General features: G+C 42.1%; 1 protein-coding gene across 6 annotated transcripts in view; it reads right to left on the reverse strand.

The window, feature by feature from the left end:
- Positions 1–16,477, reverse strand: part of sptan1 (spectrin alpha, non-erythrocytic 1) — a 24,452-nt gene extending 7,975 nt beyond the window's left edge. For 3 of the 6 annotated variants that reach the window (XM_067573617.1, XM_067573614.1, XM_067573612.1), the window contains exons 1-37: positions 16,220–16,477; positions 15,857–15,982; positions 15,099–15,239; positions 14,161–14,441; positions 13,861–14,005; positions 13,599–13,753; positions 13,167–13,302; positions 12,929–13,030; positions 12,686–12,823; positions 12,494–12,604; positions 12,312–12,389; positions 12,043–12,198; positions 11,703–11,907; positions 11,390–11,571; positions 11,032–11,275; positions 10,791–10,913; positions 10,470–10,687; positions 10,291–10,383; positions 9,994–10,128; positions 9,331–9,479; positions 7,027–7,225; positions 6,426–6,530; positions 6,289–6,321; positions 6,131–6,166; positions 5,531–5,578; positions 4,715–4,806; positions 3,936–4,080; positions 3,641–3,822; positions 3,365–3,464; positions 3,054–3,251; positions 2,825–2,971; positions 2,629–2,732; positions 2,386–2,548; positions 1,990–2,004; positions 906–1,037; positions 389–526; positions 199–303 (exon numbers count right to left, since the gene is read on the reverse strand). In XM_067573617.1, coding sequence (XP_067429718.1) covers positions 199–303; positions 389–526; positions 906–1,037; positions 1,990–2,004; positions 2,386–2,548; positions 2,629–2,732; positions 2,825–2,971; positions 3,054–3,251; positions 3,365–3,464; positions 3,641–3,822; positions 3,936–4,080; positions 4,715–4,806; positions 5,531–5,578; positions 6,131–6,166; positions 6,289–6,321; positions 6,426–6,530; positions 7,027–7,225; positions 9,331–9,479; positions 9,994–10,128; positions 10,291–10,383; positions 10,470–10,687; positions 10,791–10,913; positions 11,032–11,275; positions 11,390–11,571; positions 11,703–11,907; positions 12,043–12,198; positions 12,312–12,389; positions 12,494–12,604; positions 12,686–12,823; positions 12,929–13,030; positions 13,167–13,302; positions 13,599–13,753; positions 13,861–14,005; positions 14,161–14,441; positions 15,099–15,239; positions 15,857–15,982; positions 16,220–16,477 — 5,118 coding nt within the window. Of the gene's footprint in view, positions 1–198; positions 304–388; positions 527–905; positions 1,038–1,989; positions 2,005–2,385; positions 2,549–2,628; positions 2,733–2,824; positions 2,972–3,053; positions 3,252–3,364; positions 3,465–3,640; positions 3,823–3,935; positions 4,081–4,714; positions 4,807–5,530; positions 5,579–6,130; positions 6,167–6,285; positions 6,322–6,425; positions 6,531–7,026; positions 7,226–9,330; positions 9,480–9,993; positions 10,129–10,290; positions 10,384–10,469; positions 10,688–10,790; positions 10,914–11,031; positions 11,276–11,389; positions 11,572–11,702; positions 11,908–12,042; positions 12,199–12,311; positions 12,390–12,493; positions 12,605–12,685; positions 12,824–12,928; positions 13,031–13,166; positions 13,303–13,598; positions 13,754–13,860; positions 14,006–14,160; positions 14,442–15,098; positions 15,240–15,856; positions 15,983–16,219 lie in introns of all 6 variants that reach the window. The other 3 variants (XM_067573613.1, XM_067573611.1, XM_067573616.1) reach the window with 2 other exon arrangements.
- Positions 16,478–25,630: the final 9,153 nt, after the last annotated feature.

The raw sequence follows: 25,630 nt of genomic DNA on the forward strand, positions 1-25,630 counted from the left end.
AAGAGCGGGGTCAGAGGGTCTCGTCACAACTGAATAGATTTCCTTGTTTTACTTCTAACTCTTTTTTTGTTACCAACTAGACCTTTTGCCTTGCTATGTATTCTGTCATTTGTGACAGTGAGTTGAAAATTGACAAATGTACTCCGGTGTTGCAGCTGACCCCATGCGGAGTTATTCGTGTGATAACGAGCTGCGTACCTCATGGGCAGAAATATCAGCCTCCAGCAGCTGGTGTTTCTTCAGAAGGTTGTTGACTGATGCCAGATCTTTACCATAATCCTCAGAGGCGAGAAGGGCTTCCACCTGAGAAACAACAACATGTGTCAGTCTTTGAGATGATTGTGATCATCTGTGTATCTGTGTTTCTATCTGGCATGGAGATTGTCACCTCAGAGAGCCAGAAGTCAAAGTCCTTGATGCCCGTATTGAAGTTCTGCTGCTTGTTGGCTTCTTTCAGTTTCTGGCTCTTTTCTGCAGATTTGTTGACGAGGAACTGCCACTGTTCATCCAGAGCGTTGAGGCGCACCTGAGAAACAGAAAAGTCCCGTTTGAATAAAGTTGTTTTCACTTCACAACACTGCTGCAGTTACGTTAATGTTCTCACACATACATTGTAGAAAGCTAGAAGGCCTCTTCATTTTCAATAAAATCAAGAAGCACGATCCATCAACAGATAACTAACATTTCAAATGTATAAATCATTACCATCATATAAGAACATCTCTCTTACCTATAGCCTATTACCATAGGATTGGTCATAAGATTATTATCCCATGCTGCCTTACTCATTTTTATTAGAACCCCATTAAAGGATAAGTCTGTCAATATTCTAGATATTTTATTGGAAATAATAAACTTGTATTCTATTCTAACTCAAACACAGTATACAGACATGATGAGTATACCTTGACCGCATCCTCGCTGCCAGCACAGGCTCCTCTCTGGATCAGGGCGTTACCGGTATCGATGACCCCGCGGATTCGGTCTGCGTTGGCGTGCAGCTCGGCCTCGAACGCCTGATGCTTCTGGTGTTTACTCTGACAGAGGCAGGAGGGAACACGGACACAGCATGAGAACCTCCCGCTCTACGGCGCACATGTTCACAACCCTTCTTCAATTGAGAGACGTCAATTAAGACTGCAAATCTAGCAAAGCTCTCATACTTACATTCAGTGCAAAAGCTGAAATGAATGTCAAGCTTTTTCATCAACCTTTTATCTTAAGCATTCTGAGGCTTATATTAATGTGTGTAAAAAATTTTGTGTTTGTAGCTGAAAATTATATATTAAAAAACATTAAAAATTGAACACAGGACGCCGACTATGGCAGACAATGTGTTGGACATGGACAGACACATGACAAACGAATGAAGAACACAAAATGGAAACATCTGCAACACAGCTGACTTTGAGAAAACTTACTGAAGGAAGAGTCACTTAAAAGTTGCTTCATGTTTGTATCTGTTTATATTTCTATTTCCCTCTCAGCTGGCTCAAGTAAATATTGTCTTTTTACATCAGATTCAATTAGGGAGCAGGGACTGCTTCTGTTTCAGCTCCACACCACTATCATTAGAAATATGAAGTCTTCTCAGTTTCATTTCAAGGTAAATTTGATTTGTTTTGCCTGTAGAATTAATGAAGGAATTAAACATCTGAAGCAATTTTCAAGATGACCCCGCCAGAATTAAAAAAATAAAAATGGAAGCCACACCCAACAACTAGTAGCCTTCGATGACAAAAACAAACCTAGAATAAAATACAAACATGAACACAGAAATGATAAAAATCTTTTCTTTTTTTTTTTTTAAATGAACTAAATTAAAACCCAAGTGGAAAAGAAGCTGGCACTCAACAGTGCTGATGAGGGACAAACTCAAGATGGACGGAATGCTTGTTCTACGTCGTATCTAGACACACAGCAAGGACGTGGACACATGGAGGATAACCTGCTCGGTTGTTAGTTAGCTGACACACTACTCAAACTTACCAGCAGCTTGGACAGCTATAAAAAAATAAAGACAGTGAGAGAAAAATTCAGTCTCACTTCAGACAGGACACAGGGAGGGATTTCACACAATTAAAGAAGAGTTATCGTCAATATAACAAGACAAAACAGATTAGCAGTTTTAATTTAGGATGACACTTTGTTATCTTTTGGTTTAACCACTTACACGGTTACAATTTGTGAGAATTTATATTCTCTTAACTTCTTTTCCCTGAACTTTTCTTCGACTATTTCTCAGACAAAGAAACTGCGAAGAAAGGGTCTTTTCTATTCACTGGATCACACTTCTGGAGGGATCCCATGCACTGCTTTCACATTAACTGCACTGCTATTAAATTGTGTAGGTTAGGTCCATGCTAGGAGAAGACAAATGTGTACCTGGATGTTGGTCGGGTCCTTGTAGGACTCATCAGTTGCAGTCTGCAGCTTTTCGCTGATCCAAGCTTCTATCTCGTCCACATCCCGGCTGAACTGCTGCAGGGTCTGGGATTCACCCAGTTTAGAACGCTTTTCGATCATCTGGGCCTTCAGTCGACGCCACCTTTCAAAAATCATAGTGTAGCGTTTAAAAGAAAGCTCAAACACAAGCATATGTAGTTTAAATATGCAAACGTTTCTTACCTGTCGAGCACTTCGTTGCGGCGATTGAAGATCTCAGGTTTGGCGTAATGATCAGCTCCAATCAGCTGGTCAGCAAAGGACTGCAGAGCAGCAATCTTCTCCTCCTGTACAGCAAGGCAAACATTTAATAATTCACAGAACACAGCCAGCCATCAGTTTTCAAAGCTTTCACTGAGCTCTGAAACATCTCACTGACCTGCACGTTAATGGCTTTATCAAAGTCTTCGTGTTTCTTGATGAGGGCCTCCACGCTGTCCAGGGAGTCTCCCTTGTCGTCACTGGCCAGGAAGGCTTCACGAGCTGCCATCCAGTTCTCAGCCTGTTCACAGTCCCTGTTGAAGAGCTGTGGAGAGAAACGGGCAGCTGTCAGTGACTATGTAATAACCGTTTCTAACTGGTCATCTCATGGCTTAGCACTTCATTACCTGGAGCTCAAGGCACTGGTCCAACATCATGCGGCGCTGCACCCAGGCCTTCTCCAGGTCGGCACGCTCACGGTCTAGAGCCTCCAGTTTCTGCTGAATCTCGGGACTGGCATAGTGGCCTCGTGCTAGCAGCTGCTGACCGAACTGTTCAAAGGCCTGGAAGGTACCAGCACGAGCGTCGATCTCAGTGCGGTGTTCCTGGAAAGATGGACAAGGAAAGAAAGATGGGTGGGGAGTGTTTAGATGTGCACTAACTTGTGCTGACGTTTACAGTACTGTACATCATATAACAGAGGGAAAGAATTCAGTACCTGGTGTCTTTCCAGAAGGGCCTCGGCTCCGGTCACATCTTTGGCCAGCTCCTCTGAGGACACCAGTCCTCGAATTCCATTGATCCAGGACATCAGATCTCTGTGTACAGATGAAGAGTTACAGTTCATACCACATTGTTCACTACACACATCTTAACTGCATCTATTTGACTCACTGTGTTATTTTCCTAAATAGCTACACCTCACTTTCAATCCAGTTCTTCAACTGAACAACAAATCTAACCCAGTGACATCCGGTGGCAGTTCTCGTCTCACCTGAAGTCAGAGAGGAAGCGCTGCAGGTCGTGAGAGTTGCCAAGCTTGTCTTTGCGTTGGTCGGCACGTCCCACCAGGCTGCTCCAGGCAGTGTTCAGCTCAGTGCATTTCTCCTGGATGTCGTCCACTGCTTCAGGGTGGGACTGGATCAGACGCTCCGCTGTCTCCCCAAGGGAGTTCACCTAGGCAAGGATTAGAAAAAATTAGCAACAGCTTCATCAGATAAACATTTTAGCTAGAGATTTGCTTGTAGATCAGCCAAAATCTCATTTAAATGACTAAAAGCCAATCTGACCTTGTCACCCAGGGCTGCCAGGTCTCTCTCAAAGCCTTCATGTTTGCGCTGCAGAGCTTGGACACTGGCCAAGTCGTGACCGTAGTTGTCAGTGTTGAGGGCCTGGTTCTTCTCCTCAATCCACTCTTTAGTTTCATCAGCATCCCTGAGGAGAAAGACAACTTTGCTCAAATCACTCTGTGATCAACAGTGATAAGAACGTGTTCTTGTGTGCAAGTAAGCTGTGAGAAGGACCGAGGGTTTCACACTTTATCAGTGTTTCTTTCCTTTCTGTAAAACATCACAACACAAACAATGTATTCAACACTTCAAATGTCTATGCCAGTTTCTATTACTAGTCAGGATAAGGTTTCCATTCTTCCTGCTCTGGTATGACCAGGTATTTAAAGTGTCTGATCTAACCTGATGCTATTTTTCAAGGATGTAGGAAGATGACGTCCCCATTTGTAATCTCACGTACAAACCTCTAATTGGTCAATTGTTTCCTCCAGCTAGCAGCTGTCCATGAGAACAACAGACCTGTTTGAATCACTGAGGGCTGCAACCAGGCTAACTTGTAACTATGTCAGCTTTAAATTCTCTCAAATCCAAATGTAGATTTGGTTATTAGTTTTTTTTGACTGTCATGGCTGTTGCTGGTTTCCAGCATCACTCCACCATTCTTACCTATATTTGAATTGTAATGCTTTAATAACTGTCACAGATGAGAGTGAGCTTTGAATCAGACCTTCCAAAAACCACTAGGTAATGTTGCAGATACTACATGTGTGTTTTCCTACCTGTGGAACCTCTGCACCTCGTGGGCACTGCCCAGCATGTTGCTCCTTTCTTCAGCCAGCTGCTGCAGGGACCGCCAGCGATTATTCAGCTCCTGCACATGAAATCAGTATTAAACCAGCACTCTACACTCTTCACAGAATTTGCTCATTCCTTCTGCTTGTGTGTTCTAATTTTGGCATTAAAATGTGCGATTATTTGTGAACTAAACACACCCTCAATCAAAGAGGGGCTCGAGTGATCAATACACATGTGTAAGATTATAAATGTGTAGAGAAATTAGGATTAAATGGCATCAATGTCAGATAAACTTGGAGGAACACTAAATAAACATATTTGACTTCTAATCATGCAAATATAATGTAATATGTGAGTGTATTTGCATAGTTTGTGCTTGATGTCTGTTTGATGGACACAGACAGTCATGGACAAACAAAGGAAGCTGGATGATGAGGGAGAGTTGCAACAGATGGATGCATGGGAAGAACATCACACAGCACAAGAACAAAGAAAATATTCAGGATCTACTAAAAGATGCTGAGGACTCATGTAGTATGCCGGCAATCATTCATACTACATACAGCAACCGAGGGACAATAACAGGACGGACAAAAGCTGCGGGAAACTGAATGGAACCGAATAAGACTGAACACTCCAAACTCTAGAGTCAGGTTTCAGAGGACAGGAAGAGACAGATCATGTGACATCAAAAAGGAAACCATGACGGACGATGGGGTTAGTTTTCTGATCACGATGCACGACACTGGATCAAGAGGAGGAACGATTCAAAATGAGGTCGGTGGACTAGTTAATCTTACCTTGATAGTATTAAAGTTAGCCGTTGTTTGAACAGCCAAGCGTATATTCTACAGTTGAAGGTGAAAAAAATAACATGGAAGGAAGGAGGAGGGAAAAAGGAAGGACAAAAACAGAAAAACACCACACCAGTCAAGTGTTATGGAAACTCTCAGGGTTGGTCTTGGTCTTCTACCAAGACTTTACACCAGTCAGGACATTGTAAGCACTGCAACCATGACTATAGCAGACCCGACCGACCAACACTGGATTATGATGAATCAAACAAGAGATTTGTAAACGATTAAGACATCTTGAGACGTCATTTAACATTCAAGGGATATAAAAAGACTCCCAGGCCGTCTCGTCAATGTCTAATCATATTCCATGAGGACATGTAACATTACGCCCCATGCCAGTAACATAACATTATGACATTATTGGGCATGATTTCAGTTAATTCCACACACACCAGTGTCAAACCCAATGCTGAACAGGCATGCACAGTTACAGTATCAGATCAAGACTGACAGGCTGTCAAGTCTTTGCAGTTGATACATTTTACAAAAAATGTTTGGATGAATATTCTGGAAACAGATTAAACAGTGTTAGATGAAGTTTACCTTCCATGGAGATGCAGTCTTGGAATCAGCTTCATCCTATTAAAAAAAACAAAAACAAAGGCGTGATGTTGGTATGAATAAATGACACTGTTGTGACGTTAGAACTGTTTCTTAAACATCATGTATAATGTTATAGAAATGAGAGAAATGCTTACAACCTTGCCAGGAGCAGAGCCAAGCAGCTCTTGTTGCTGCAAATGAAAAAAAAAAAAACAGGATCAACATTAAATTGTAGCTGAAACATGAAAGATGGCTCATATGTGTGATCCGACAGATCCAGTGAGGAGGAACTGACCTGAGCCTGCATCATGGGGGCCTCCTCAGCCATGAGGCCTTCAGACTCCAGCTCAGACGCCACTTTGTTGATGTCCCTCAGACGAGACTCGTTGGCCTTCAGGTCCTGGAGTGCAGAAAAAAAAAAAAGAACATCAGACGCTTTATGTGAGACATGATCTAGATCATGTACAAACAATCTCAACAATACACACAGCAGCTTGAAATGTAATTCAGGAGAAACAAGCAGAAACATGTGTTGGAACATCCAAGTACCAGTTAGGAAACACCAGTTGGAAGCTAATGATCATGTTCCATACATACAAACTGGTTATGACTAAAGAATACACTCAATTCTACTGATTGGGTTTTGTATAACAATGGACCAAAATGTACAGCTAGTTCAGCCAATTTCAATCAAATGACATGGTAACACTTAACTTTAAGTCCCTCTATTTAACATTTATAAGCACTATATACTACAGACTATAAGCACTACATTACAGTGTGTTATAAACCATTTATTCAATTTTTATACACTGCTTATGAATGCTAAATATGGGGAGTATTGGAGCCACATTGGCACACTGAGTCTACAGGAATGTGAGATTGAGAGACATTACCTTCTGGAAGTCGTCAAACTTCTTCTGCAGGACCTCGACCTGCTCCAGGTCAGAGCCCATCTCTTCGTTAGTGAGGGCGCCCTCCTTCTCATTGATCCACTGCTGCAGCTCGTTGGCCTCCCTGAACAACATGAACTTCTTGCAGCTCTTCTCCAGCATGTCCTTGCGTTTCTCTCCCAGCTCTAACAGGGTGCCGTATCTTGAAAAAGGAGGTAACAGGAAGCATCACGTTAGGGAACCGCTGGAAGAGTTAGTCACTGGAGAAACACTGACATGCTGGGTGTCGAGAGATTACGCACATAGAACATGAGAAGGAAGCCTTGCTGTGTAACTGATTTATGAGCTTTATGAATTTTAAATGTAAAAAAATAACTTTTAAATGATGGTCGAAAACGATTATTCCATGAACACTTTGAATGAACAGCATGAACCAGCTTTTACTTACAAGTTGCAACCATCAAATCATTTAATGTGTCCTCTCATACTCTGGTCCTTCTCTACAGATTAAAAGTGAGTCATTTTTTACAGAATCTGCTCCTTTAGATTTTTCTTTGTGATCATATTTCTCTGCTAAAAACTGATCTCAAGATCAAAACAACAAACTCACTCCTGCAGGGCTGAATCCATTAGTCAATTGACATTTATAACATTTTTCAAGCTTTTTGTGTTATAAGCTCTAATACATTAAACATTATTTTTGTTAACCAGTCACTGAAATCACCTGTATTTTTGAATGAGGGAATCTGGTCTAAAACTTATTTCACAGTCCCTAAACAATAATTAGAAATATTTTTCCAGGCAGGTTTGGGGTCCAGCCAAACACTGTTATAAGTGTATGTTGATGTGATGCCCAACTGTGACCACACATGCCTTACAAGCAGAAGCAGGGTTCCCCTCAGTGTTCAAAATGGAAGCGTTCCACCTAGCCTGATGCTAACACTGTCTCTGCTAACATCAGAAGAAATCAATACATTTTTGTGAAATATTAAAGCCCCTCCACTCAAATATATTTTGCTAGTTGTTGGATGTTTGAGCTTCACTGTGCAGAATAATGTATGTACAGCTTGTTTGAGTTTAACACATGTATGTATGACATGATTTTGTCAAATCACAACTAGTTTGGAGCCAATCCTGGTCCAGTATGCAACTTATACAAGTGTGATGTGGAAACCTGAAGCCTCCAGAGCACAAACACTGAGAATGGACTTTACAGTGAAGTAGGAGACATCTTATAAAATGACTAATATTTACATATTCATAGTTTCTGGTTTTTTAAAGAAGGGGAAAATGAACAGATGGAAAAAAGCTACATCAGACATAAATTATTGTTCAAAGCAGAGTATTTTATATGTCCCCAAAACATATCTGAAGGAGATCTTCGAGCCTTCAGAGAAAACACACAGTGGCGCCACATCACACAAATCTGCCATCTAATAACTACATTGATAAGTAATTAATCATGACAGGTTACCACTTAAGCTAACCAATTTCCTAGGGAAAGCCCTGAGAAGTCACTATACATCAACTATTATAACCTACATGGTTTATCTATAGGTGCTTCTACAGAATAGGTTGAACAAATGTTACCAGGCCAATGTATGAGCTAATTTCTCTGACTAGCACCTGAGCCTTGGAATATGAGGTAAACCTATCACTAAACTGAATCAGAGCCCAATATGTGCAGAACAGGACATCTTATGACATGGCACTTTATGGCCCGTGATACATAAGACAGAATTTCAGACAGTAAAAAAAAAGAGGAAAATGATAAATGAACATCCAGTCTGGGATGAAAAGGATGTGGAGGGTGTACATCAAAGTTACTTCTATCCCTGTGCTGAATAGAAGACGAGGGTGAAGTAGATGCAGTGTCACAGAACATGGGTTTTTTTTTTTTTTCAGAGTTTTGGGGTGGGGAAAGGATGTAAAACTGTTGATGATGTTTAGCGGTTTATCACGATCACAAGAACACGCAGAGGGACACGGGTTCCTACTCACAGCTCTTCCACCTGCTTCATGCGCACAGACACGCTGCAGGCCTCCTTGGTAACAAGCCTGCACGATGGCAAGGCGAGGCGAATGCACAGCAAGATTTAGTTGTTAAGTAGAGCAAGGATAGCAGAGGAGACAGAGAAAGAGGCCACGGGCAAGGTCATTAGTTAGAGTTGAAAAGGAAGTTAAAAAAAGAAAGGTTTAAAAACAGAGCACTTAGGAGGAATAGTTAAATAAATCTAGTTGAAAAGGAGAGATGAGTTAGTAAAGTACGTTCAGTTGTAAACTGAGGAGGTGGAGTGGCTTTCTTACTGATTGTCGATCTGGTCTTGGCGCAGTGCGATGCTGCCGTGTTCATCCAGCAGGTTTTCCCTAGAAGAGGACTGGGTGGGGTCCAGTTTCTTAACGTAAGCAGCAGGAACAAAGCCCTGGCGATCATTGACCTCCACCTTCCACCAGTCCTGCAGCGGATGGAAAGAAAGTAATATCATCAAGTGATGTTATTTAATTGATCTTTAGTTAATTGTTGTTAAAAATGTGTACGGTGCAACTGTTCTTGATGATACAAGAATGGATTGAGCTTCGATTTATATAGGACTGGGTATCTAACATCAGATAGTTTTTCTGTAGTGTGTGTAATGAGTATCAAAAACTCTTGTCAGAGTCTTACTTACTTATTCTTTAATGATATATCTTCTGATTTAAACCATCAGTTTGCTAATGTTAGACTGTATTTTATTTAGGCAAAGTTCTTGTGTGGCTGTTTCCTGTGGCAAAATTCAAAGGATGAAGCTGGCAATATTCTACATTTTTCTTGAACTGTTACTATTAACAAGTATTGTGTGTGTATCAAAGTCTGAAAAATCAGTCTTCTCTAATCAATGTCATCCCTAACATTAATCTTAACCCTCAACAGCTTGAGCTACACTTCTCCATGCTGAATGTCGGGTCAGTTTAGTCTAGTTTTATCTGTACCTTGTTGGTGCTGTTGAGCAGGGTGAGGATGTCGCCCTTCTTCATGGTAACTTCACGGGGGCTCTTCTCCTGGTAGTCGTACAGAGCCAGGACCAGCTCCTTCCCGGTCTCATCATCAGTTGGTGCCACTTGTTGCTGCAATGAAATAGTATGTGTCACTGATTTATACTCTCTGCTTAAACAAAAGATAATTTGATTCTAGATCTAGAATTCAGAGCTGTATGACTCAGTAAAACCCCTCTCCTGGATCTAAGCATATGTGCAGGGTTGAGGTGTGAAGAAGGATTGAGGTTTTACCCTGCAGGACTGGGCCTGTTCCTTCAAGGCCTGGATGCTGCTGCCGTACGCACTCAGGTCAGACATCAGGGCTTCGTGCTTCTTCAGCAGAGCCTGTAGAAGACAAACTATTCAGCACAACTGCATTTGTCACAGAGAGGACATAAACAAGAGGTTTGTGCAATAAATGTAACGTCTACCTCAGCAGAGTCCTCGTCTTTGCCGTAGTCTGTGCTTCCAACGATGGGCTCCTTCTCCCTCATCCAAGACTCAGCCTCGTTGGCATCGGCAAAGTACTGCTGGGCCTGTAGAGAATCTTCCAGGTCTTGTCTCCTCTGGGAGGCCTTGGCCTTCAGCGTGTCCCAGCGTCCATGTAGTTCAGCCAGCTTAGATTTCACATCCTCACCAGCAAAGTGCCCTGAGAACCACACATGGATGTTGGTATGTAATGTTTCATTTGCTTAAGGTCACAATCATCTCATTTAAGATAGCAAACAGGGTATAGGAATTTAAATATATACCTTCCTCCACCATGGCCTCTCCTTTCTGGGTGACGGCTTTAATGCGAGGCTCATGACCGGTGATCTCAGCCTGCAGGGCCTGGTGCTTCTTCAGTAGGTTCTGGACACCAATCAGATCTTTGCCTGAGGAAGATACCAAGAGAAACATTCTTCATCTTTGCTTCCTTTCTGTGTTTTCTTCACATGAGCAAAAACTGGAGCCTAGTTTTAGTACTGTACAATATAGTGGCCTGAGTTTTACCTCTGTTAGTAGAGGCAGCGATGGGCTCTTTCTCACGGATCCAAGTCTCCTCATCCTCTACGTCTCTGAACAGCTGCTGGAGCCGAAGAGAGTCGGACAGTTTCTGCTTGCGTGCAGCCATGGGCTCGCGCAGACCTTCGTAACGAACCACCAAAGCCTCCTGTTTCTTGCGGATGTTGTCTGCATCAAAGTGTCCAGCCTCTTGGAACTGGCGAGCCTGGATTGTTATGCCGTCAATTCGGTCCTGAGAAGACATTCATGTAAGGATTTACTATTACACTTCAGTGTACAAAACATAAACAAGCATCCATTAGTTTCAGGCACGCCTTCATGAAGGTTGTCTGGTAGTGTCGGGTACCTGGTGAGCAGCCACGTCAGCCTCCAGCAGGGCATGTTTCTTCTGCAGGTTCTGGACACTGGTCAGGTCTTTTCCATAGTCGTCTGAAGCCAGGTGACCCTCAACCTCATACAGCCACAGCTCAATGTCCTCTACGTTCCTGTTGAACTGCTGCTGCTGGTTGGCCTCACGGAGCTTGATGCCTATGATAAAATAGTAGAAAATCTTTATCCTACACTGATATTGAGTAGTAACTTCACATTTGTACTCTGTAATCTATCCATTTTGCATCAACAGTGTCTTCAGTTTGCTTTTTTTTTTTTTAAGTTGGTACCTTTGAGATCAGTGGCCTCCAGCAGTTTCTTCCACTGAGAGCTGACCTCCTCCATGCGACCAGCCACCTCATCAGAGGCATAGTGCTTCCCATCCAGCAGCTCCTGGCCAGACTTCTGCAGGGCATCGATGCGGCTCTGGTTAGCCGACAGCTCCGCTTCGAAGGCCTGGTGTTTCTGCACCTTGCCCTGCAGGTTGGAGGGGTCCTGTTGTGAGGAGAGCAGAGGAGCACAGATTAGAGGATGGGGAAATCAGAAACACTGAGCATAGATGAACAAACACATTTCAAAATGGAGGACACATCTCTGCACAACAAGATCTCAAACTCTTTGATGAACTACCTTGTAAGCCTCATCAGTGGCAGTCTTCATCTTCTCGTTGATCCAGCTCTTGAGCTCGTCTGAGTCCCTGAAGAACTGCTGCAGGTGGAAAGAGTCCTCCAAGGCAGCACGACGAGACTGAGCGCGCTCATGCAGGGCGTTGCGGCGGCTGAGCAGCTAGAGATGTGCACAGGAAAAGAAGATGTTTTTAGTTCCACTGAAAGAAATAACAAAATCATGCTAGCTACTGTAGCAGTCAGAACTAGTGTGATTTAAGGTACTGCACTTACAGCATCTCTGCGGGTGGCCACATCCTCTTTGGCATAGTGATTGTTCTGGATTAGTTTGGTAGCAAACTCATCAAGGGCCTGGAGATGTACAAGGAAAGGAAGTTAAACGAAGGAAAAGAGTAAAATCTGGCTGTGACTGTACAGCTTGAAAAATATTCTTGTAGATAACTAGTGTAACTTACAGTGATCTTCTCTTCTTGGGCACTGAGTGACTTCTCAAAGTCCTCATGTTTCTTCAGCAGTGCCTCCACACTGTCCAGGGAGTCTCCAAGATCTTCATTCAGGAGGAAAGCCTATACAGTGAACAGACAACATTAGAAACTGACAAATCACATCTACTAGCCTGAAGAGAGGTATTGATGTTAGTTTGTTACCTCTTGTTTGCTCATCCAGTTGTCAACTTGCTCAGTATCTCTGTAGAAGAGCTGCAGGTCCATGCACTGCTCATATTGCTGCCTGCGAACCTCCCACAACTCCAGCAGAGACTCCTTCTCCTCAGAAAGGATGCCCAGCTACACACAACACACACATTTTAAACATGGCACATGGTGTCCATACAGCAAGATAACATTACACTAAAGAAACAAAGCTCTATCTGAAAGCTCTGACAGTCCTACCTTTTCCTTGACCTCGTCAGAGGCATAGTGTCCTGTATTGAGCAGAGCCTGGCCAGCTTCATCAGTGGCTCTGAAGCTGTCCTCATGAGCATCAATCTCTCCCTGTGTAGCACAGAAGACACACACTTACCAACCTTACATTGCTTATTCAACACAAATGTCAAGTACATGTTGCATTTCATTTTGTATTCAGCTTTAAAAAAGGTCAAAGCTAATATGGTTTTCATGGTGAATTTACCTTATGCTCCTGGTGGCGGTCTAGCAGAGCCTCAGCTCCAGCTACGTCATTGGCCAGTTCATCAGCGTTGATCAGGGCCTTCATCTCTGTCACCCAGCTGGTTAGATCCCTGAAGTCTGCAGTGAAACGCTGCAGCCTGAAAGATATTGTCACAAGAGGGCAGGAGTGAGCAGACTTCTGTGGAGAGATGTTTAACAGAGTGGCTCTTTGATGTAACACCACAAGCCTTGTATACTGTCAATAAGTTTCCATTTTGAGTAAATCACCAGATAAAGAAGTGAAATCCTACAGCTATTAGTTGTTTATGTAACCTCCCAAGTCTCAGACTGCTTTAGAGAATGTGTGCCCTCAACACCTGATAATTTCATACATAAATAATGAATAAATAGCAGTACTTCTGACAGTTTATCCAAGCAGTGTCTGGTATTTTACCGGTAGGAGTCGTTCAGGCGAGCGTGACGCTCAGCAGCCAGAGTGCGAATCTGCTCCCAGTTGGTGATGAGTTCATCCTTCTTCAGGTGGATCTGGGAGGCGTTTTGGGGATGTGTTTGCTGTAGACGCTCTGCATCACCGCCCAGTGTGTTAACCTGATTGAAAGAAGAGGAGGAGAAAATAAGAAGTTAGAATTTCAAGTTTTATGTAACTTTATGATTGTTCTGTATATGTGTGGATAATCTGTAAAGCATCCTCTTGCCTTATCTTCCAGGGCAGCCAGGTCTCTCTCCAGACCCTCGTGTTTGCGCAGGAGAGCCTGCACACTGGCCAGGTCACGGCCAAAGTCATCTGAGGCCATCAGCTGCTCCTTCTCCTTGATCCAACTGATGGTCTCATCCACATCCCTGTTGTTAGAATCAAACAAACAGATTTATATTTACACTGTCAATACACAATCACTTACTGTCAAAATCAGTAAAGAGAAAAAAAACATCCATATTTTAACTGATACATATGTAAAATGTGAAAGCTGTCCAGATGTTGCTCTGATTCTGTTTACCTGTTGAAGCGCTGCACCTCAGCAGCTCCAAACAGTTTGCCCTGCCTCGCCTGGGCCAGACCCTTCAGGCGCTGCCAAGCAGCATTGACCTCGTCCTGCTTACGAACTATCAGCTCAGCCTCAGGGTGGGTTTCCTGTATCAGCTTGGCTGCAAGCTGGTTCACCTCATTGACGCGCTCCTCATGGGCTGCCAGGTCTGTCTGGAACTCCTCAAACTTCTTCTGCAGAAGCTCCACATGCTCCAGGTCCTGACCCAGCTCCTCTGAGGTGGCCATGGCCTCCTATAGGTGGACATGGACCAACAACGTGAACACTCCAAGACAAAGTTTTATGCTTTTATGTGGTTAAAGAAGAAAATGGCATATAAACCATTGTGTTTAATTTACAAGGTTTGAAGAAGGTCATCAACAGTTGGGACCACTACATAATGAACTTTGAGTAATATTTGAGCAACAGGCATCTTAATCCCTCCTACTACCAACTGAACTGGATAATCTCACAACTTCAAGATTCTTTGTGCACTGACCTTGCACTGAATTTTAAGTTGCTTAGTTTTCTTTATTAGTTACTGGTGAAGTTAAGTGTTCTCCTTTGGTTGTTTTGCTACCTGCGAAAATAGTCTTGTTCTCATTCCTCATTCAAATTAATTGGTACATTAAGCCTCAGGCCAGCTTTTTAGCTTCTCATTCCAATGATCATTTCCTTTTAATGAGGACAGCTAAATACAGGCACCTTTTCTGTTAGAGAAGCTTAAGAACAAACACAGAAACACTACTTCCTATATTCTAACAAATGGCCAGAAGAAAACTGAAAGATGTAACTTTCAATTATCAAATACAAAAATAAGTATTACAAATAAAAATATTTATTTGTTCACTCTGGCACCAATATTTTTTCATTTTTCTTGTTTTGTAAAATTTGGTCAGTGCCAGTCTTACCTTATCACTGATCCAGTCCAGAGCATCTTCACACTCACGCAGGTACTGAACCAGTTTCTGGGCCTGCAGCAGACGCATGCCCTTCTCCTTGGTCCTCTGCAGCAAGAGGTCCCACAGGCGATGCAGCTCCTCCAGACGAGTCTAGTGCACAGGAGAGAGGAATTTTTTTTGTTGGTGGTGAGAGAAAGCTCAAAGGAAATGTGAAAATAAGTACAAAAAGGTAAAAGACTAGTAGGCAAACATCTCTACTCCAACATATTACCAAATAACTTTTTTCCCTTCTGTGTTCAATTATAAATCTCCTCTGAATCTTTACTTGATATCTTTTTAAGTTTTACAAATACTTACTATACTAAGTAACTCCCATATGAAACACACTACATGCAATAAAAAACATCAGTTCATTTCCTAACAACAGAATGAAAAAAGGGGAAAGCTGGCTGAAAAAAGGGTGGAAGTGGAAGAATTTTCACTGCACTCAAGAGTCGTCGTGTTATCCACCGCAGTTCAACACCTACTTTTATATACTCAGCCATATTGAGACTTGTAACTATGGGTCTCCGTTGTGTCCGGTAAGGCGTGTAGGACTGAATTGGTTGGAAGGGGTTAACAAGGAACAAGATATCCAGGGAACAAAACTAGGTGAGGTTTATCTGCATGTTTCAATGTGCCTGGAAGTTTCTGTTTGTCCATAATAATGCAATCTAACAGTCCAGCCCACCATAAATACACAGCATGTTCAACATTATGTGTCTTACTCGGATGGTCTCAGAGGCGAAGTGGCCCTCGGTGATCATGAGGTTTCCTGTGTCGTCCAGTTTGACAATGGCCCCAGAGTTGGCCTGAACTTCAGCTTCAAAGGCCTGATGTTTCTGCAGCTTACCCTGTGGAGAAGAAAACAGACATATAAGATATATAAAATCATAAAAATATGTAGAAATCATGACCAAGTCTGCTGTAGTCAGAGCATATGACTAGTGACTTACAAAACCATCAAAACACAGATGAGCAAAAGCTTATCTACCTTGTCAACTATGAATTCTGGGGTCAGTACCAATGGCAACCTAACAGTCTGGCAGGGTTCAAATACATAGAGAGACAATGAAACCAGGCTGTCAAACCTGCAGGTTGGAGGGGTCCTTGTAGTTCTCATCAGAGGCGATCTGCAGCTTCTCCTGGATCCACTTCTCCAACTCATCTGCGTCACGGCGGAAAAACTGAAAGCGGTAAGAGTCCTCCAGCTTCTGCCGGCGCATAATCGACAGGTCCTTGAAACGCCGGTAGCGGTCCAGCACCTGCTGCCGGCGCTCCTGGATGTCTTCTGCTGTCTCCAGCACTTTGGCCCCTGCGGTGTCCATTTTCTGGGGAAAACACACCATAGATAAGACTTATAAGTAACATGTATCACAGCATTAAATTGTTTTCTATTACATCAGTTTCAATTACATCCAGAACAGGACAGATTTGTGCAGAAAAGTCATTGAAATAAAAAGTTACCTTCTCAGGCCACCCAGATATTGATAACACTGGCTAAACAAACAACTACTGTTACGATAGCTACTCTACTCTATTTGAGTATAATATAGGACAAGGGTTCTCAAACTTATTACTCAAAGGTCCGCAACTGATTTTTATTCAATGTCAGAGGTCGGGGGGGTGCAACGTTAATGCATGAACTCGGCAGCAATAGAATATTTTTACTCTATTTACTCTTCATAATGTATTGCACTCTTAACATGAGGCATGGGCTGGGTCCAGACTGACTTGCCGTTCGGTCCAGACTTTTGAGAAGCCCTGATATAGGATATAAAAGTCAAGGCTGTTTGCGTAAACACCCACCACCCTCCCCCATCCTGTCTCAAGCTGAGCAACCAAGGGGCTAGCAGCTGAAATACTGAAATGCCAAACGGGGGTGGGGGCGGAAATTCCACATGCATGCGAACAGTAACCAGGCTTCACTAAACAATGGGATCGCTGCAGTCAGCTTCTCTGTCCTCTGTGCCTCTGGCCCAGACCAGTGTAGCCTCAAACTGTGGATAATGTCTAGTTAGCAGCCCCCGTTGAATCATGACAAACCACGGTCATGAGCTGACATCCAAACCAGTTGTTCTAGTTTCTCAGAATCGATAAAAGCAAAGCCAGTACAAGAGATGAACCCATTCAGAAATTCAAAACAAAAGTGATTATCAGTGACACTAATCAAAGTGGGACTATTGATGTTTTTGCCAGATTGTGTCTTCTCTGTTTGTGTGCTACACACAAACAGGAAGACATAGACAGACATTGATCTGTCTACGTAACCCAAGGTCAATCAAACTCCAAGCAGAATAGCTGAGTGCAGGGTGATGGTGGGGCGAGGGGGTGGGGGGGTTGCAGTCTGTCAGGCCGAAATGTAGATTTGTACATGGGTTTTTGTTGATGTTGCAGACAGTGAGACAAAAAGAGATGGACTGATGTGAGACAGTCCACTGGTCCATGTCTGTGCTCAATGGGAGGATTAGTGGTGTCAGCAGTGCAGTTGCAGTTGGCTTTTAAACCAGAGCCAGAGGACAGAGATGCTTTGGTCCCCAGAGGCACCATTAGCTTTCCAGACATGCAAGCATCCCGGTGAGCCCGCACATACTGTAAAGCTAATGAGCAAGTATCTTCCTTCTCTGTTAAGTCCAGTTTGTTTCGAGTCTTAATAAATCATATGAGCTCAGTCTACATTATTCACCTAATGCATGTTGCAGTTGAAACTGAAATAAACACACAATCAAACAAACAACAACAACGTAGCATCACTGTGTATACAGTAAAGCCGATTAGTGGCATCAACCCACTGCCTGAAAAAGTGACCAGAATGGTAGCTAACACCCCTCCCCCATCTCCTAACTTGCCCCAGTTCACAGAGAGCTTAAATCATCTGAGGGATTTAACTGACCTCCGCCTCATTCTACACAGTGATGTCAGTAAAAGGGGACAAACAAATCTAACTGACTCTCATTCTAACTTTAACAGCACAGGGTTACAAGTTGTGTTCACCCCACATGCAAAAACCCCATTTGCCCCATTTACTACCTGGCTGAAAATAAGGACAGAGAGTTACTTTACTGGTCTCAATTACTTACTAAATTAAAAATTATAGCAGATAAGACTTAGTAACACTCAGGTAGATGACTGGTGACATAAATAGCTACAATTTAATAGGTCAGACTGACAAAATCATCAGATGTCAGAAATATCAAGTATGTTCTGTATCTGCCTTGAACCTGCATACCCCAACTCTGACGACACATGGGGCATTTTCAAAAGGTGACCATGTATGAAGTTGGAGTCTTGAGCAGTTATAAATAATTTGTGTTTTGTCCTGGGAAAGTTTTTACTAAGAATCATGCTTAATTAGACACCACAATGTTTTACAATCACCTTCCCAGTACAGTTTCTACTCATTCTAAACATATACAGCGGTAGATCATCTGCATAGTAGTGTAGTTAGAAATTGGGCCTCATGCAAGAAAATTTTGTATTCTTATCCTAAAGTTCTCTTACTTTTTTCTGTGAGGTTTGCTCAAATTTAAAATATGTCATAAATCACTTGTTTCAGCTTGATGAATGTCACCTGTTCATGAGATCTGATCATTAACATAATCTGTGCCCCTAAAATTGCCATATAAGACGACCTGTTCTGCTCTGTTTGTGGACAAGCTTCATTAGCAAAAAAAGTCATCACAGACTACAAAGAAAGATTTCACACATTGTTGCATCAATTCTCATCAAGCAGACAAAAACATAACACATTTAGCAGTGTCAGTAGTCATATTAGAGGACCTGAAACATTTAGAAAATATGAATACAGCTACCAGTGACGTGTTAATAGAGCTGTGCTGAAATGTGCCAATAAAAATCATAAAAGCTGAAAAAAACCCCTCTCAGTACTGTCACATGACAAAATCTAAGTCATCTGATGCCATCCAGGGCGCACTGTGTTAAAATTGCAATGACACAGCACATTTTTACAAGCATGTCTGATAGATACAGATTATCCTTCGTTCCATCTGCTATTGGTGTCTTAAATACATTATAACCTTGGATGTCACGGTGTCTTTCTTTTTCCTATGATTCATGATGACAGTGTAGGAGATATGGATTGTGCTGTGTTGTGTATGATGTATGCATTTGTGTTGAACTACTGTCTGTAAAGCAAACTTGCCCCTTTTTTGAATCTTGAGTCTTTCAAGAGGACAAGTTACCTTATGAGCTGATGGAACATTATTTTATCATATTATTAACTTAATTATTATTATTTGGTTTCATATAGTCTAATATCAATCAGAATGGAATAAACTGGACTTGAATATATTTGAAAACGAGGCAAAACTAACGTCACAGCTCTCTGACGCCCCTGAAATACAGCGCTGCAACCGCTGATAGCCCTTCCTCCCATCTTGTATCAGTAGATAACAGCGTTCCCTCTCGGCACCTCTGTGCTGCCTCTCCAGCAAAACACCCACACACACTCTGATAGCAGCCAGCAGTACAGCGCGCTTCTCTTCCACTGATGGTTGTGGTCATATTACCCTTTCTTCCATTTCTTCCAGGCATGTTTAAATTTTAATGCCGAGTTGGAACTTTGAAACGACGTCTGCTGCGTGTGACTCTCAAAGTTCAATTATCTACTTTTAACAGGCACAGAAACAGCAAGGGTCATATCTACTAAACACATACCAGTGTTAGAAAGCATCAGCTGATGTGAAGTGGTAGTGGTAGTGTCATGCTGTTTTATCAGTGGCATATACCCCTGATACAACACTCAAATATAATGCAGCAATTCAGAAAAAGCATAAGGGAGGATGTTAATTCTGTTTAAATAATGTTGCAATACTGGTTTTGCTTAAGGAAAGCAGTAATTGTGTATTTCTGGTCTAATTTCTCAGTTTACTCTTGCTCTTAAAAAAAACAAAACCTTCTTATCCCATTACATGATTAGAATAATCTGTATTAAAACAATTATGAATTTTTTTTTATCATTTCTGTGCAACAAATCAGGCTTTTCTCAAAGAGCTACTGCACAGAAATATATTTTTAGAGGTGCTGTGTAGATCTCATGCTGTATCTAAGTGCTAAGAGAAAAAAAAAAGAGATAAGACATGCCTGTGTGTGTGTGTGGGTGGATGAATGGAGGGCAACAGATCGATTCACTCCCAACAAAATGACTGCCCACATACAACAGCTATCACCTGGATTATACATTAGAAAGCCTCTACCAAGGTCTATGCTTCCTTCCTGGTAAAACAATGATGTACGGCAAACTGCTACACTGATACAAAACAACCTTCAGGGTCTCTAAGAGTTCGTGAAGCTACTTTAACTTAAACAACAGCTCAGGGAACGTTAGTCAGAAGAGGTCAGCTGGCCCAAAAGGATAAATCCCACATGTCGTGATAGACCAAACTGAATCCATGTTTAAGCTAAACTACATTCACTCAGCTTTGTTAGCTAAGCACTGTATGTGTAAAGTAATATTGGGTGTTGCTGTGCATGAAGCAAGGCTACACCCTGACATTAAGACTCTCTCTGAGAATACAGCATCACTCCATTAGATAAATAGATTGTCCTCTGTCATGATCAGAAGTCCACAGAGGAGTGGATGAAGTCATTCACTTAGCAACTCCCAGTTACTATGGTGAACCATCTGCTTTGAATAGGGAATCACACTGACGCCATACTGGGAGGATGGAAGCTAAAGGAATTTGCAGGAAATGGGAGAGTCTCATGAGAGAGAGAGAGAGTAGGATGAAGACGATGATGTAACAGCAACAACACGGCTCTCCCTTTTCCTCAAACTGAACTTTGTACAACCTGCAGCTGACTGTCGTTTCCTTTGCTTTACAGCGTGGCCGTTTACTACTCAATGAGTTTATGGAAGTAGCCTCACCCAAAGAATTATCACAAATCAAACAGATCGATAAGTGATGTACAACTTCAACTACACTTTAGCAACCAACTACAAGTCTTCAAAATGTGACATTGATAGCTAAAATTGAATTTATATGAAGAGTAAAAGGTGTTACAGAACTACTCTAATGAGAGCAGCCATTTTTACTGGCCTGAGAGGGCCGACTGAAGCTCCAGTCCAGTCAGTTAAACTAGCCTCTCACTACTCAAATCAGGCTGATAACTAGCAGGCATCAAGGAATATACAAACTATCTTCAGTGTTTCCTGAAGGACTGGTCACTGTGTCCAACTTTGAAATGCTTGAATCAGCAAGGTACGTATGACTGCACATCACTTCCATGCAAAGAATGTCACAGCAACAAAAGGCATGCAGTATAATAAGTCCACTAATGACTGTTATTCCATACTGAGCAGGACAGTCCTGGCTCAGTGTGAGCCAAGGGCAACAGAAACACACACACACACACACACACACACACACACACACACAGATGCATGTACAATTCAGATCACCAGCCACTTACCAAACCAAACTGTGACATTCAAATTAAATCAAACACTGCATTTTACATACTGAGCTGACAGTTTGACAGGATGAAAAGAAGACAAATAATGCAAAAAGCAAAAGCATACACACGTCAGATTTTTTCTAGCCTGGATCCTCAGGTTTTCTTGTATGTCTCTTGGCTGATCAGAAGGCTACATCTGTGGCGAAGTCATAGTGTGCGCCAGCCTGTACGTCTGCTGTTCAATCCTTAAAAAGTATAGTTAGTGATTGAAGAAGCAAAGTCTTATCTACTCCACAGCACAGACAGACGCATTGCACCTGCAGTGACTGTGCTGTACAAAAGAGCAAGCCAAGATGTAGCCCAGCCCATGCGTCTCTCCCTGCTCCTACCCCTCCCTCTCTCTCCCTCTCCCCCACCCCCCGCCCCCTCATCCCTTTACTCAGCAAAACAACATCACCGCTGCCCTACACCTCTCTCGAATCTTCTTCCCTGTATAGCCCGAAAGACACACAGACACACACAAGCACGCAGTAGTGAGACAAACACGGTGGTTACCTTGAGTTTGGGTTTAGTAAACGTCGCCATGTTGCGTATCTGTGTATGCTGGCTACAGGGCATAACATTCATGGCACAATCAGTGAGAGGCAATGAGTAGTCAGAATAAGAAGATGCTTTCACAGGAAGTTCATTATGATAATGTTTCAGGAAGCAATGCAACACAGAGATCATGGTACATTTGAGATGGAAAGAACCAGACTCTTCCACACAAAATGTCTGGAAAGTAGTCTGTGCCAGCAGTAGAATGACAATGAGTTAACAGGCCCAGCACCAAACCTGACAGCCCTGGAGACACCGAGGCCTATTTTCTATTTGGGTCATGGTGGTCACACCACTGTTACAGCAAAAAAAAAAAGACAATTTGCAGGCTGTAGCAGGTTAGGTGAAACTTGACAGGGTGAGAGGGAGTTTGGAGAAGAGAAATACAAAAAGGTTTTGATTCACTGTAGCACATACGGCAAAGGTCGACTGTTGTCTAGTCATCTTCAAATGATAGAAGTTATTAATATTACACCGATAAAACAAAGAGGTCAATGACGAATGACTGCAGAGCTGACCCTGCACAAACAATACACCCCGCCCTACTTAAATAGCTTTCTAGCACCATCAATAATCTAATACATTAGACTAAATGTTGAGATGGGTTTATCCTGCATTACAAACACTGGCTGGAAGCACTGCTAACTGATGCCCTTGTCCAGGTATTCTGCCAAATAATGGGATGAGCTTGTGTTTTTACTGTAAAAAAAACCCATCTATGGCTAGAGCTGCAATGATTCATCTATTAGTTGCCAACTATTTTGATAATTGATTAATTGTTTGGAGTTGTTCTCTAAGAAAAAATGTCCAAATTCTCTCTCTCTTCTGATTGAACTTTCTCAGATGTGACCATTTTCTGGTTTGTGTAACAGTAAACTGAATATCTTTAGGTTTGGGACTGTTGGTTGGGACAAAACAAGCAGTTGAGGACGTCATTTTGGGCATTTTCTGACATTATATGGACAAACAACTCATCTATTAATCAAGAAAACAATCAACAGATCAATTGATAATGAAAATAATGGTTCGTTGCAGCCATGTGCCCTACTGTAACTAGGCACACTCAACTATGTGTCTGCATAAGCATGTGTAAAAAGCACCTCAGTTGTTCAGAGTCAAACATTTCTTTTCAATAATCATGCTGTCTGTCAGTTTTAAGATGGAGAACAATATTTATATGACATGTATTCAAGTGCTGATCATAATACAACCCAATTAAAATGGGGCAGCCTGGAGGGACATATCATTTGTCTTGGGAATATCTGGGGAGTATTTTAGGCAGTGCAGCTCAAAGACCTGTCCCATTTTGCCTCCATGTTCCTGTATCACAGCAACATCAGGTCAGTCTCCAGCGCTCACCCGATGCCGTCCACAACGCCAGCAAAAGGTCACAACTTGAGGGTCTGACAGGTGGACAAAACCCTTTCATCACCAAGGAGTTTGCACTGACTGCTGCCAAACTATCATACAATACAATCTTTGTCTAATCTAATGACGAGGCAAAATCATCAGCTCATCAACTTTTGCCCCACATGATTTTAAAGCATAATAATGGTGTAATAAACAGAACTGCTTGGCTGAACTCAGAAAATACTAATTAATTACTGTGTGAGTCCATAATTCTCTCCTATACTTTGTTGCTGCCATTTTACATTTAACTGGCAGGGGGCTTGTTACATTTAAGGTGGGTGTAACAGCCAAATAACAAATATAACATAAATCTAACACAGCAGTGCAACCATGAGCCTGACTAGGACATGTGACTGAATGGACAGACAGATGAATATATACTCATATCTTAAAGCCAATCACTCCACTTCCTATCAAATGCAAAGACTGCTTCAAACACATCTGCTCTAAAAGGTCATGACCCACAAATATGCAACACTGATACATCAAATAGTGAATGCAGACTGGCAAAATGTAGACTAAATATAATAAACATAAGTAAAGTTTAATCCAAAGTTTCTGAACTATAAGTTTTTTTCTTTAAGAAACTGTATGACCACTGAATGAGTTCATAGCCTAAGTAAAGAACTATGGGATATTTCTGAGCTATAAAATTTAACACATTTAAATTCTTGGAAGCATAGATATGACATAGCATAGGGGGGAGGGGGTAACTGGTATGTGAGGAACTTTGCACCACCCTGACAAAGCCAGTTGCTGGAGCAGTCAGTCGTGAGATAGCGACATGCTGTTATTACTGTCCACAACCGTCTTCATGCAAACGACACTCTATCTTTATGTGCACTATGATCCGTCATGCTTTGTTGAATACCAGGGTGTCTTCATATCCTTTGTTCAACTCATTAAAACATGTAGTTAATGACAATACATTTGACAAAGCCGTCTGACAATCTGCTTACGCATTTGTAAATTATGTATCAGTCCGCCAGAGGATGTGTGTGAATGATAAACCGTGACACTCTGCGTATTTAAATAAATGCAGGGTAACAAGAGGACTGACAGCTGGGGCCGCATATGTCCAAAGGTATCTAGCTGTACTGGGCGGCTCCCATTCAGTCAAGGCCGACTGCTCATGCAGCCGCCTACATAACCTTGATATGTTTATTCCAGTGCTATTTGATTCATTGATTCAAAACACACAATGTACAAACAGTGAGGGAAGACTTATTTCAGTAAATATCGCTGAATCATGTTTAATTACTGCAAATTTGCAGAGCAAACTACCAGACAAAGCTAGCAGACAGCTGCTTATGATAAACTCCTGGGATACGTCGCTGAACAGTTTTAACTTAGCAAGTAATATTATAACCTTTTCCAAACGAAAAGCATATCGTTAAATATATCGACTTATGAATGTTAAACATTTGTATGAAGGCAACGCAGGTCGTTGGGTGTCGCTGCAAGCTAATGTCATTTGGTAGGGTGGCTAATGTTATTATTTAGATAATATCGATCTAACTCTCTGACAGCTTTAGGGACAAACTGACTTCTTCTACCGTTATTCGCTTTAATGCCACGAACCGAACAGTAAATATCACCAACAAAAGGAATGCTTGCAGCTAGCTAACGTTAGCCACCAAGCTAGCGAATCCATATCAGCCCGGGAAGACTAATTGAATCATCAGAACACGGTCCACATTGTGTCGTGTATCTGTTTTAATAGTGCAAACTCAATAAAAAATGTAAGCATTTTTATTACCTCGGTCTGTTTTTCGAAAGAGCTTACGAAGTGGTAGCTGTCCAGGCGGATCGACGACGAAGGATGGGAGGCTGCTTTTTTTTTAACCTAATGTGACGTAATTTTCTGCAGCTGTACGGAAAGAACCGAACAATGCCGAAAGGACCCGAAACACTGGGCGTCCACAACAAGCTCAACACAAAATGTGATCATATTTGTTACTTCAGTTGACAAAGGATCATATTATTATAATGCTTAGTAGAAGCAGCATTATTTGGTAGAGATCAGCACTCACTGAGTAATGAGAGCTGAATGACGGAGGGCTGCATTATCAAAATGT

Source organism: Thunnus thynnus, chromosome 19, assembly GCF_963924715.1.
Source record: "Thunnus thynnus chromosome 19, fThuThy2.1, whole genome shotgun sequence".
In the NCBI taxonomy this organism is placed as follows: Eukaryota; Metazoa; Chordata; class Actinopteri; order Scombriformes; family Scombridae; genus Thunnus; species Thunnus thynnus.